General features: G+C 34.4%; 2 protein-coding genes across 2 annotated transcripts; both read right to left on the reverse strand.

Moving 5' to 3' along the window:
- Positions 1-264: 264 nt before the first annotated feature.
- On the reverse strand, positions 265-1,320 carry LOC125050985 (carbonyl reductase [NADPH] 3-like). Its single transcript, XM_047651096.1, has one exon. The coding sequence runs from the start codon at positions 1,277-1,279 to the stop codon at positions 317-319; it is 963 nt and encodes a 320-aa protein (XP_047507052.1). The 5' UTR covers positions 1,280-1,320; the 3' UTR covers positions 265-316.
- A 7,082-nt stretch (positions 1,321-8,402) lies between these two features.
- LOC125051211 (carbonyl reductase [NADPH] 1-like) lies at positions 8,403-9,729 on the reverse strand. The gene is made up of 2 exons (XM_047651417.1): positions 9,599-9,729; positions 8,403-9,369 (listed from the first exon to the last, which is right to left on the reverse strand). Exon 2 carries the CDS (start codon positions 9,336-9,338, stop codon positions 8,472-8,474), a length of 867 nt encoding a protein of 288 aa, XP_047507373.1. The 5' UTR covers positions 9,339-9,369; positions 9,599-9,729; the 3' UTR covers positions 8,403-8,471.
- Between the last annotated feature and the right edge of the window lie 3,777 nt (positions 9,730-13,506).

Genomic DNA, 13,506 nt, shown 5'->3' on the forward strand with positions numbered 1-13,506 from the left:
TCGCATGTGCGATAAGAATGCGCACAGATAAATAGTGGTATAATTAGCAGGTAAATGTGATTTAATCCAACTTTGTTTAAACAGCAAAAATTAACACTTTAAAATTAACCTACTGGTTATACCGTGAATCAGTATTTAAATATGAGTAATATAAGGTCATTACAACGCTGCAAAGGAGTTTTAAAAAATATTTTCCTTATTGTATAAAATTTATATTAATAGTCACTTGTGATTGTAAATGTTCAAGGGCATTTTCAAAGTATGTTTATTTAACTAGATGTTTTTATTCATGGCAACTTATTTATAATATCATTATTTACAAAGTTTTACTTGTTATAGGTAGCCTTACTTTTTCCAAAATATAATTTATCCACATAAAAATATACTCTTTTATATTGACAATTACACTGCTCAGTACCCAACTCCTAGCAAATTTTGTCGTGAAGTAAACATTTGATGTGTGATCGAACCAATCTAAAACCGTTCCATCGTGCCACACGTAGGCACCTCGCAGAGACTCAGGTGCCTCTAAAACCAAATACACTGGAGTTTTGGCCGCCTCATCAGTAGACAAGAATCCAAGTTTCATAGTCATATCAGTTCTAACAAAGCCTGGATGAACAGAATTTACGCTGATGTTCTTAAACTCTAACTCCTTTTGCTGTATCATTGTTAGTGCACACAAGGCCACTTTTGATACTCTATAGGCAGCTATACTACCTTTATCAACTAAATCATCTGGGTTAAAACAACCGTTCTTCTTGGAATCGAGATACCAGTTGACGAATTCGTTTATGTCAGATATTTTTAAATCCTTTTTCGATAGCCTGTCTATCCAGTATTTGTTTCTGATGTTGGACAGGTGTCCACAGTCACTAGATACATTTAATATTCTACCATTATTTCTTACCATAGGGTATATCAGTTCCTGCATGGTCAGAACACCCCTGTAGTTAATGTCGATCACTTTCTCTTCCTCCTTATATGAATTGAAGAGTACACTGTTGACATAACCAGCATTATTGATGACAATATCCAAACCTCCATGTTTCGATGCTATGTGATCTCTAAGCGCGATAACACTATCTCTATTCGTGACGTCAAGTTGATGATATTCGGGTTGAAGTCCAAGTTTGTTTAGTTTAATGATAGCTGCTTTGCCGAGGTCTTCGGAACGAGAGGTAAGGTAAACAATGCCGTCGAATTTTTGACACAAAGCCTTTACTATGGCGTATCCAATACCTTTATTGGAACCAGTGACGAGAGCAACGCGAGACATGTTCGCAACCGGTCGCTGTTTTATGAAAACTGGCTCATATGTTGATGTCATATACAATAAATTTAATTGTGAATTGACGATAACTATTGATAAACGCGTCTAGATGTTATTGAGTTGTAAATTATTATTCCTACGAGAATTAATACTAATTAATATTTAATTAATTATACATATTTTAAAATTTTAATGAATCATTTGCGTAAACGAATTTCTTCATAATACAAATTGCTTGACTATCTGAATTATTGACGAAAAAAATAAATTTATGAAAACTCCAAACTTAAATCTTTGTGTTGAATTATCATTAGGCGGTACAATTTTTTTAAACTTTTACTGCAAAACTAAACTATAAGATAATATATAACCTTAATATTTACCGATAACCTTTTCTTTAAACATCTACTATATAATATAGCGCATAGCTATCTTATAACCAAAGCAAGGTCACACAGGTACTAGCATTACATCAGAATAACAAATTACGGTTTTCCCAGCTCCTGCGTAACTCTCAATAATTTCATTTATTTTTGTAATTGACCTTTTGTTCTTTGTAACCTTCATCAGAGGGGGTAGGAGAGGTAGAATTTTGTTGTTATTTAATTAGTGATGTTAGACTTCTGTTGGCTTATTTTTGTTATTGTTTATTGATTTGTTGACCTTTTGTGAGGCTTATCATTTACTGATAATAGTCATAATAAGTTACTGTGGCGATGTCTAAAGTCCCCCGGTAGCAGTACACACATAATTCAGCATCTGTTTCGTTTTTGGTTACCAGGATTACACCCCACTTTCTATTATATCCTTCTGGAAATATGGTCTAGTATACAAAAGCATCAGAAAGGCATAGAAAGGTGAAAAAGGGTTACTAATTGTTTCACATACTCCTTCATCCCATGTTAAACATGTCGAAACTTTTTAATTGAAACGTAAACACAAAAAGTTGGTTCTGTTTAATTCATCAGGCGTGAATTATTTACATGACCCACCGATACTCCACTCCTGTAACTCATTAATAAACAACTGTGACACTTCAATTAGACCCAGTTTTTCTTTGCTCTCGAATTAATGACTATGCTAATGATACGAGTTCTACGCTCCGAATTTTGATACAACCCAACCAAATATTGTGTAATAACACAATATTTTAGAAAGCCAGAAATATCTGGCTTATTTATATATTATTTCACTTGTTTATATGCTTTGTTCGGTTATGACATCTTTAGACGTTTATGTATGGAAAATAAATATCTGTTAACGTAAAATTGTAAACACCGTTAGATTGTAATCTATCTCGCGAGATTATAAAATGTCGAAAGATTGTGAACCTCAGCGTACTGCTTACAATTTAACGTATTATTATTCGGTAGATTGTACTACACTAACTTAGTTATCATTCAAACTTCTTTGGTCAATTACAGATTAATTTTACTTCCCAACAATTTCATATAACTACCGAATAATAATACCTTAAATTGTAAGCAGTTCGTTGAGGTTCACAATCTTTCGACAGTTTACAATCTCGCGAGATATATTACAATCTAACGGTGTTTACAATTTTACGGTGACATATCCAATTCGTTGTATAGACAGCACGGTCGATTAATGTCGTGTCTGTTATTGAACTAGAGATACTCCGAACAATCACAATCAAACGATACGCCGTGTATTGTGTTACGTACATACACGTTAACTATATCCTTTCAATGGGATTAATATACATCATAAAGAAACTAAGTAAAAGAACATAAATTAATGTTATTAATTTTAATTTTCACAGTAAAATTATTCACATCACATTATATTGCAGTTGTTTTGACTCTCCGTATTAGTTCTCAAAGTGTAACGGCAGAGAGGTAACCAAACCCGGGTATATTCATAATTCATAAAATTATAAAATAATAGTAAGTAATTTAATAATCAGCCCTGCGATTCTGTAACTCACTTTTCGAACTCACACAGCGGTTTTCGCATCGGCGGTCGCTCTCAAATCAGTCGTGAAGCAGTCATTTTATGATTTGGCATTCTGATAAACAATAAACTACAAGCTCCCACCTTTTCATAATGCCAAATCATAAAATGACTGCTTCACGACGGATTTGAGAGTGACCGCCGATGCGAAAACCGATGAGTGAGATCGAAAAGTGAGTTACAGAATGGCAGGGCAGACATTATACTAGTTATAATGTGTATTCATGTAGATTGTAGAATTTGAATAAAATAAAAACAGCTTCAAACGTGCAGAATTACAAAAGATGTGTTGCGGACGTGAAAGGTTCGTTGTTAAATATAATTAAAGTTGAAAACAGTACTATTGTGGCCGCATTGCGTTTACAATGCAGCCCGATTAATGTTTACTGTTAAATTAAGTTGCAACCGATAACAATGAATCATTATTTCAATTATTTTTTTAATCTTTAATACTTAAAACAATCAGTGGTTTTGTTGATAACTGAAGCAGCATTCGCAGTCCAGCCCTGCGATTCGATACTCACTTTTCGAACTCACACAGCGGTTTTCGCATCGGCGGTCGCTCTGAAATCAGTCGTGAAGCAGTCATTTTATGATTTGGCATTCTAATTAACAATAAACTACAAGCTCTCACCTTTTCAGAACCGCTGTGTGAGTTCGAAAAGTGAGTTACAGAATCGCAGGTCAGGCAAGTAAACTTTTATGGCCATTTCTGTAATTGATAATAATCAATAAATGGTTTACAATTCATTGGTGTTTCATTGCATTGCATTCCTATATTTTTAGCACCATATCGAATAAAATAAGGTGGTAAGATACCTCAATATTGAAATTATATGGTAAGCCAACTGCAACTTGCATAATATAACGGTCTAAATAAATTTTAAACAAGCATAAATGATGTGGTTGTGCATTTCAAATTTATAGCTTAATTGGATTTATGTTTATTAATTGAGGGTAAACTGGATATAAATGTACATAATTTACCTAATCTGCCCTGCGATTCTGTTACTCACTTCACGAACTCACACAGCGGTTTTCGCACCGGCGGTCTCTCTCAAATCAGTCGTGAAGCAGTAATTTTATGATTTGGCATTCTGATAAACAATAAAGTACAAGCTCCCACCTTTTCAGAATGCCAAATCATAAAATTACTGCTTCACGACTGATTTGAGAGAGACCGCCGGTGCGAAAACCGCTGTGTGAGTTCGTGAAGTGAGTTACAGAATCGCAGGGCTGATGTTAGAATTACGAACAGATTATATAAACGTTTGTACTGGTTCTAGGCCAAGTATTGGGCTAATGAAATATATATAATAATTTATATGTATGTATTGAGTATAAACATGGTAATAAAACATTTCTATTGATTGCTACTGTAAAGATTGAATCTTAAGCTTTTTAAGCAAAGCTTTGGTTTGTTTGGATAATTTTTAATGAGTCATGGGGCAACGGTTGCTCCACGTCCATTTAAATTTTAACCTATGTCTGATTTGTATCTAATACATAAAACGGATACCGAAACGGATAGCTGTAAACACAATTTGTGTTACTAGGTTACGAAGGAATACACCAGTATAGAAAACTTTAATTCATTAAAATTATTCATATGAAATTGAAATTGAAGAAGCAGGGTTAAAATTAGTACGAGAGACAGGGCAATCTAATTTATACAGTAATCAGTGACGCCGCTCGCCGCGCTAACTCTCTTCAAAGGTAACAATGAGCGCGAGTTAATATGCTGTATCTCTTATTTCTGGAGATTCACAGTTCTATTGTTAAACGGCACACAATACTATATCGTATTTAGAAGCTTGGAATTAATTTATAATCTAAAACCAGCAGGTTTTTATATCTTATATATAAAATTCTCGTGTCACAGTTTTCGTTGCCATACTCCTCCGAAACGGCTCGGCCAATTTTGATGAAATTTTTTGTGCTTATCCGGTATCTATTGATTTTTCATCCCCCTAAATGTTAGGGGTAAATTTTTATTTTTATTTTTTAGACATCATTTTTAATTTCTATTTTTTTATGATACAACATACAAAAATACATACAACCCCTAACTTTCACTCCTCTACGATCAAGCCCTATTTTTTTATTATAAATGATATACATGGCAAAACGACGTTTGCCCGGTCAGCTAGTCTTATATATAAAATTCTCGTGTTGCGGTGTTTGTAGTTAAACTCCTCCGAAACGGCTTGACCGATTCTCATGAAACTTTTGTGTGTGTATTGGGTATGTCTGAGAATCGGACAACATCTATTTTTCATCCCCCTAAATGTTAAGGGTAGTCAACCCCTAATTTTTTTTTTTATTTTAGATAAATTTTTGTTGTTTATTTTTTTATGATACATCATTAAAAATACATACAACCCCTCTACCTCTACTATTTTTTATTATAAATGATATACATGGCAAAACGACGTTTGCCGGATCAGCTAGTAATAATATATTATTCAATTTACAAACATTAGACTATAACGACGTACTTTATACAGGGAATATCATAAATCATTCATATGATTAAATCAAAATTCAAAATATGATTATATTTGATTAAAATAATATACACTTTAGACGTCAATAGGAAATTATTAAAAAAAATATTGGTTGTTTGTAAAGTAGGTTTACGATCGAGATGTTTACGTGATAACGTCTTATTGGTGATATAAGTCTTTGGGAAGTAAGGAATTAATGAAGATAACAATTTTTTCAAATTTTAAATTACATCTATCGTTTTATTCACACTTTTGATGATAAATTTCGGGTGTAAAATGACAAGTTTACTTATTCGACTATGATATACATTTTTCTTCATACATTCACGGAATGACTGGCAGCGCTCGAGATGAGACGGGAGATCGGTCCGTCTCTCTCTCGTTATACCTGCGATCGCGCTCGTGAGGTTTTGGTGTGACACAAGTTTCTGAACATGTCACCCGACTAAAACGATTTTAAAGACGTTATCACGTCAAAAAATGCTTATAAGGTTTTACTGCAAGTTCTGATTAAGGAATTAAAGGGGCGGGCGTAGAACAGAGGAGAACTGTCAATAAACTCACCGTCATTATTTTTGATCTCCAAGTTGTTCGTTTTACAAAATGTTTGTAAGGTTCTGCAACATCATGCTCCTCATCACATTTGAAGCAATTAATAAAAATAATGAAAATAACTAAGAAAAACTTTTTTACTGGAGCACATATACAATATACATAGTCGAGATAAATTAATCCCAATTTATATAATAAAACGAAAGGGTAGGATATTAATAAGCCTACTTGAGGTGAATTTTAAAAATCCTTTTCATGCAACAAACCCTAAAACTGCCCAATGCTAGCTGAAGTGAGCCGTTTTTTGAATTGAAATTTCAAAGCTGAGTTGCCTCATGGTTAAGAATATATTGACAAGTTTAAATTTAGTAAACATTTAGGGTCTGTTTCACAATGTTCGGATAAGTTCTACATAAGTTTCAAATTAGCTATTAATTACTTATTGGTAGGATAAACACTATTGTTGCGTTTCACGACTGTCAGCGCTATTCGTCACATAAAGTCCATCATAAGTTATGAGTCCGATGAAATGTCAAATAGCACAATTTATCTTCCAAATAATTTATGTGTTACATAACTATTTGGTACTTTATCTATACATTGTGAAACAGACCCTTAATATAATTTAATAAACTCTGAGTAGGTACTGCTTATAATAAATGCTTTTAAAATTTAATGCTCAATTTCTATCGATTCAACTTATAACGAATAGAAAATGAAGCAATCTAACTTTTGAAACTAAATGTTTTACTTGTATAAAATTTATCAAGGTACGACAACTCCTAATTAACCTCAACGTCGTTACCAATTAACAATTATATCCAGTACTTGGTTAATTGAAGTTATTGATCATAACTAATAAAGCTCAAACAATAATATAATGTTGGTTGCACTAACACAATATCTGTATAATTGAGTGATGAATAATTCATTTTGGTGGGCGGCAAGACTAAAGCCTTATCTATGAATTCAATTGAGATAAGACTGTCGAATATGAAATATGTATTCATTAAAAACAGGTATGACTTATGGTGCGTTTAGTGATAAATGAATATATTATCGTTTAAAGCCTGATGATAAAAGGGTTGCTATAACCATTCCTAAGCAGTGTCGGCCTTGTGGCTCCAGCTTGCGACTTCCATCCCTGAGTTTGTAGTATCCCGGCTGTGCACCAATTGACTTTTTATGTGCGCGTTTTAAAGCCGCTTGTACAGTGAAGGAAAACATCGTGGGGAAATTGGCATCTCTTAGGCTGAATTTAGCGCCGACCGCACGCGCACCGTCGGCGCTGATGGTCGAGATATATGAACTTCTAGGAAGCGTTTTTGAATGACGCGTAGCTATCAGCGCGCACGGTGGTCAGCGCCGATGGCTGCGCGGCCGTACACGTCGCGCGTCGGCGCCGCGTAGCGCTGACGATCGCTAGAGCGCCTCTGCTTTCAGTGAGCGTTGTAGTGTCGAACGGACGTCGTCAGCGTGTACAGTCATGGCAAATCGCGAAGTGGATACAGGTCGAGTAAGGCGGTCAGTACGATACTAAAACGAACCACGCTGAGCGTCAGCGCTGATGAACTACGCGCTGATCTATGAGCGCTGACGGTGAGCGTGAGACTAAATTCAGCCTTAGACTCAAAATGTCGAGGACTGATTACCTACCGATTAAAATAAACAAATGATCACGAAACAGATACAGAAAGTGATACCCAGACCTAAATGGTTGTAGCCCACAGATTTTTTTATAAACATTACAAAGGAAAGACGTAGAAACATTCATGCTTAAGAAAATATCTTACGAAATATATATATAATCGCAAATAGCAATATCTAAAAGTAAACGCCCTTTCACCTTACTCGACAGTTTCCCAGAGCTATCTTTTCTCAAAATTCAATAACTTATCGTTTATATCTCTCGCTTTTTAGATCAAAATATATAGTTTAAGAATTCTCTTACTTAGCAATAGTTATTAAGTATAAGCATAATGTGTTTGCCAGTTAAAGTAGTACTATCAGTTTTTATAGTTATTTTTGCGTGTTCTTAGACACCTCTTTTATTGTAATGCCCGTTAGTAAACTTTTTTAAATAAAAATTCAAATTTACAAGTTATTAAGCATTTTATTTATTAAAACAATGGGCGTGCTAGTGCCGCGTATTACTCACGTTGCGATCAAGCCCGAAGCGTGGATGTCTTAAAATAATAATCAGCTCCATGATCGTACCAGTCAAGAACCTTCCTGTCATACCACACATAAGCACCCTTCAGACTTTGTGGGGCTTCCAAAGCAAGGTAAAGAGGTGTTTCGGCCGCTTCATCGGCATTGTAGAACCCAACGCCTAAAGTCATATCCGTGCGAACCAGGCCTGGGTGCATTGAATTCACACTAATATTTCTGCCATCCAGCTCTTTCTGTTGGAGCATAGTTAGAGCGCTCAACGCCACCTTAGCCACTCTATAAGCGACCACCGTACCATTATCAGCGAAGTCATCCTTTTTAAAAGTATTATTCTTACACGAATCCAGGAACCAATCTACAAATTCATTGATTTCTTTTAAGGTTAAATCCTTTTTAGACAACGTTTTTAACCAAAACTCATTTTTTACATTAGATATGTGGCCACAGTCGCTCGATATGTTTATAATGCGACCGTTATTTCTTACCAATGGAAATATTAGTTCTTGAATCGTTAATATACTCTTATAGTTGATGTCTACGATGTATTTGTTTTCTTCGTAACTGTTGTATAGATCTCTGCTATTGGCGACAGCAGCGTTGTTGATGAGAATATCGACACCTCCGTGCTTTTTTTGAAGATACTCGCTGAATCGCAGGACGCTGTCACGATCAGCTACATCGAGTTGATGGTAGAGGGGATGGAGGTTTAGTTTGTTAAGTTGTGAGACTGCTTGCTCTCCTCGTTTGACATCTCTAGAGGTGAGGTAGACTACTCCTTTAAACCTTTGACAGAGACCCTTAACTATGGAGAAACCGATGCCTTTATTGGAGCCCGTGACGACGGCAACACGTTCCGTCATGATAACGTCTGCTCTGTCCCGGCTCGAGCACCTAATTGTTATTGTTAAAATTATCTATATTTAATAAAACCGGTTAAATGTTATCGAAACAATGTGTATGTAAGTGTAATAACAAAGCGATTGTTTCAAACAAAAATTAATTAATGCATCGGTCGATAACACTCAGATAATATATGCACTATTGTTAATGATCGTATCGCTTTAATATATTGGTAATTGTAATGAAAGAACAACAGAATTTATTAATTATTAATACTTACTTTTTATTAATTTCCTGCACTGTTTAGTGGATTTAAAAATGAAATATTTATTGTATAGAAAGAACCTGTAGATTACTGTTAAACTATCGCTATGTTTATGGCTAGTCATTAATCAGAAATCGTGTTAAATACGCACGATTTGCTCGTAAAAACAAAGACTTATCTTAATAACAAGTTTCTAAACACAAACACAGAGGCAGTTCGCAATTAAAATGGAATATAAACAAAGAAACAAAAAATATTCTACATAAGTTAGTAAATACAGTAAACCAAGGAAAGTCAGCTACGCTCCTTGGAGAGGATGGTGCGCTGATCTGCGTCACCAAAAGCTATATAGGGCGCCGGTTTAAAGGCACAATATTCAGGAATTGTTTATATAATCAAAATAATAAATAGAACATATAGTTAGGGAGCTGGTGAGCATTTAGGAATATGATTTTCACAAGTTTTACATCGAGGTAGATTGCAGTTTACGTCAGTACGAATTGATTTGGTCCAGTCAACTAAGGTCCTACGTCGCGTATGTACGTATATTAAATCATTCGCACGTGTATGCCTCTATGAATATTTGTGGTTACAGGGTGACTATGATCATCCGCCCCAGAGGCAGACATGTGCACATAATATCAACCACCTTTTTTTAAACATTTTTGAAACGCTGTTGACAACGCAGCGTCATCATGGTGGCAGATGAGGTCCTTCATGTTTCTTACGGTATAATTATCAAGTCACAAACGTTTACAAAATTCGCGAAAGAGCAAGACTACGCCATCCGTTCGCAAAACTACCAGGAGGCCTTGTTCTGAGAAGAACGGGCAAGAAACTCGGCAAGTTTTACGCTCCCTCTACATTACAATTATTCAAAGGGAAATTTCATAAACCACAACGTCATTAAAGTTACATAAGCAAAAAATAAATAAAAATCTGTTCTGTGATTTACTACATTCACCATTACACACATATTCACAACACTTCAAAGATAACAAATCAAATTATAAGAATATAATTAGAACTATTGCCAAGCGTTTTTATTTTCTAGGTAGTCATTGACTGTGTAGTAACCTTTACACATTAAGGTTTTTTTGATATGTGTTTTGAATCTGTTTAAAGGCAGTTCCAATATTTCACTAGGAATCATGTTATAGCAGTGTATACTTAGGCCCATACTGTCTGTAACTCTGACGATTTAGGTAATCCCAAGCATATAAAACTAAGAAAGCCTCATTGAGTAAAATGTACAGCCTTGGCTAGTACAGACCTTATGTTGAGAGTTTTCTAAGTGAAAATACTAGTGAGTATACAATGGAAGGTTCAAAGGCATAAAGCGTTAATGCTTCATTGAAGGGTCTATAAACTTTTGTTTAATAGTTATACTACAGTATAAAGAACTCTGCTAGTTCTTTTAAATTGTAAATTAATTTTACTCTGGAACGTGGGTTCTATCGAGGAGAGCTTTAAATGTCCGTATTAATAGCAGCGAGCGTAAATATATTTATTAAAACCAAAAGGTCAATGCTCTGTAGAATTTCGTTTGCTCATTATGACGTTTGTTCTGAAGTTTTATTTCATTTTTCTTTTATAGAGCAGAAATGGTATATCAGGTTTCTTGACAGTTGACTGACATGACATGACTTTGAGTGGCTTTGTTTTAAAGTATACTTATTAAAGATTAAGGTTCAATTTTTAGATCACAGTTTGTTGGCATTTACGTGAATACCATTTTAAGTTACCCCGAGGTCTAGTCTATTTTTACACATCTGTAATTCTTAATTACTTTAAAATGTTTACTATTACTATAAATTAATTCAATGTTCGATTTAAATACGCCTACATGTCATTACTATGTTTCGCCTGTATATATTGGTTAAACACCAATTTTTGTACAACTTAATTTATCGTAAAATAACTGATATCAAAATGGTACATATATATCTTTTTTTGCGTGTCTTCGTTATTATTCCTCATAAACTACTGGAGCTAAAATTTTGATGAAGTTTTTTGTGTTTTCAAGTGGATTCAAAAATTAAAAAAGAATTTTAATGTTATCAAGGACAGCCCGATTAAAAAAATTGTTTCATAGATTATAATATTGTTATTAAAAAGTAAAAACACATAATACAGCACTAACATTGCTTTTGTAAATGCAGTTTTTCTTGATTTTCTTTGAATAAAGGTTTACCGTATATTTTAAATGTCACGTCTGCTATATTAAGTTATTTAGCGTATGTTATGAGCGAGATGACACTTTACGAACATTTAACGAAATATCCTTGGGGTGCGGTGGGGCAGGGAGAAATACTCAAGGTCATTTGCTAGGGGACGCCTCGTTACAGATACTATAAATTGTCGCCTTTACAAGTATTACATTGTTACCTTTAAGAATATTCATTACAGAAATTTTCATTATCGTATAACAGATCCAAATATGGTTCCGTCTTATACGATAACTAAAGTTGGTAAGAAGTGAAGTTTGCATGATAAGCGCTCAAACACTGGGCCATCAGGTGTAATGACTATGACATCACGTGCTCATTACTGCTGTATAAACGCTTCGAGAGCTCCATAACCGGTAGAACGACTGCCTTTATTGTACGACGTATGCGTTATGGCTCTACTTTGAATATAATGCACGCCATAACACATGTGCACAGATAACAGATTCTTTTTATTAAATATGGCTGACAAAATGCATGAAAAAGTATAAAAACAGATTAGAAACTGCTTTTGTCAGTAAGACAGCCCATTTACACCATTTGCCTTCATTCATTTAATTTTATTTTTCTCCGGTTTGGGGTCTTTTAAGTATTACGTAAGCAGATTTACTGCAATTTATCCCCCCCACCCTCCTCTTGTCAGGAAAAGTAAGCAAACTTATTGAGGTTTTGTAGGAATCCTCGAAAATGCATTTCGTTTTCAAGGATAGACAATGTGTGGGTAATATGTGTAAAAAGTAAATAATTACTGTTGACGTAATCACCAAATAAGAAAATCAATTCCCCCCTATAGTATTTATGCAATACTTGAACGGTTACCCCTTTTGTGTTATATTACTGTAAATAAAGTGTTTTTATTATTATTTAAAATTGGCCTCATATAAGAGAATGAAATGTATTGTTGCTTACTTTATTAATATACAAGAGTTTGCAAGCGCGTCAAATTGCATACACCTTCCCGTAGCAAGCATGAGTCAATAATGAATATTGTTCTTAAGATACGTATCATTCTAAATCGAAACATAATGTCTCTCAATAGGACGTCCTTTGATGAACCGTGACTCAATGAAAAGGTTTTACAGAAAAAGAAAAAACTAATTTCACAAGTGATTATTCGGATTCGAAAACTTTTCTTTTCTATTCCAATTATTTGGGCTCGGCGTTATTTTTTGTCGCTTCTTTGTTAATAAATAAGTCATCAAAGGATAGCTTTTATACGGTGTAATTATAATTAACGGTTTTATTATAACGTTAATTATTAACGCACATCAAGTTTTTATTCAAATTGTATAAAAAAATTAAAGTGATTAAAATATGTGATCGTAACTTCGTCAAACCTCGCATAACGCTCATTAACAATTTGTCCGGGATTATGAGTCGAGACAGTTTAATTAAAATCGTCTGGCAGCGTGCCAGGCAAGCAGGCTGGCAGGTCTGGTCTGGCGAGGTCTGGCATCGCGCCGGAACCTTTATATTGTTCGGTGATTTATGTATCTACCTCTCAATGATATCGTATTCGGTGACGCGTGCTGACACCGGCTTGGAACCAAAAATGAGACCATTTTTGTTTCCAATTCAGTCTGGACTTTTTATAATATAAAAGTAACTTTACGGTCTTCAACTTGCGGGTAGAAAATAAATTTATGTGTAAACAGTTTTATGTTAAACAATAAAATTATTAGAAATATTTAGTAC

Source organism: Pieris napi, chromosome 7, assembly GCF_905475465.1.
Source record: "Pieris napi chromosome 7, ilPieNapi1.2, whole genome shotgun sequence".
NCBI lineage: Eukaryota > Metazoa > Arthropoda > Insecta > Lepidoptera > Pieridae > Pieris > Pieris napi.

Coding starts and splice junctions, on each gene's coding strand:
- LOC125050985 (XM_047651096.1), bottom strand. CDS start 1,279: ATGTCTCGCGTTGCTCTCGTCACTGGTTCCAATAAAGGTATTGGATAC.
- LOC125051211 (XM_047651417.1), bottom strand. CDS start 9,338: ATGACGGAACGTGTTGCCGTCGTCACGGGCTCCAATAAAGGCATCGGT.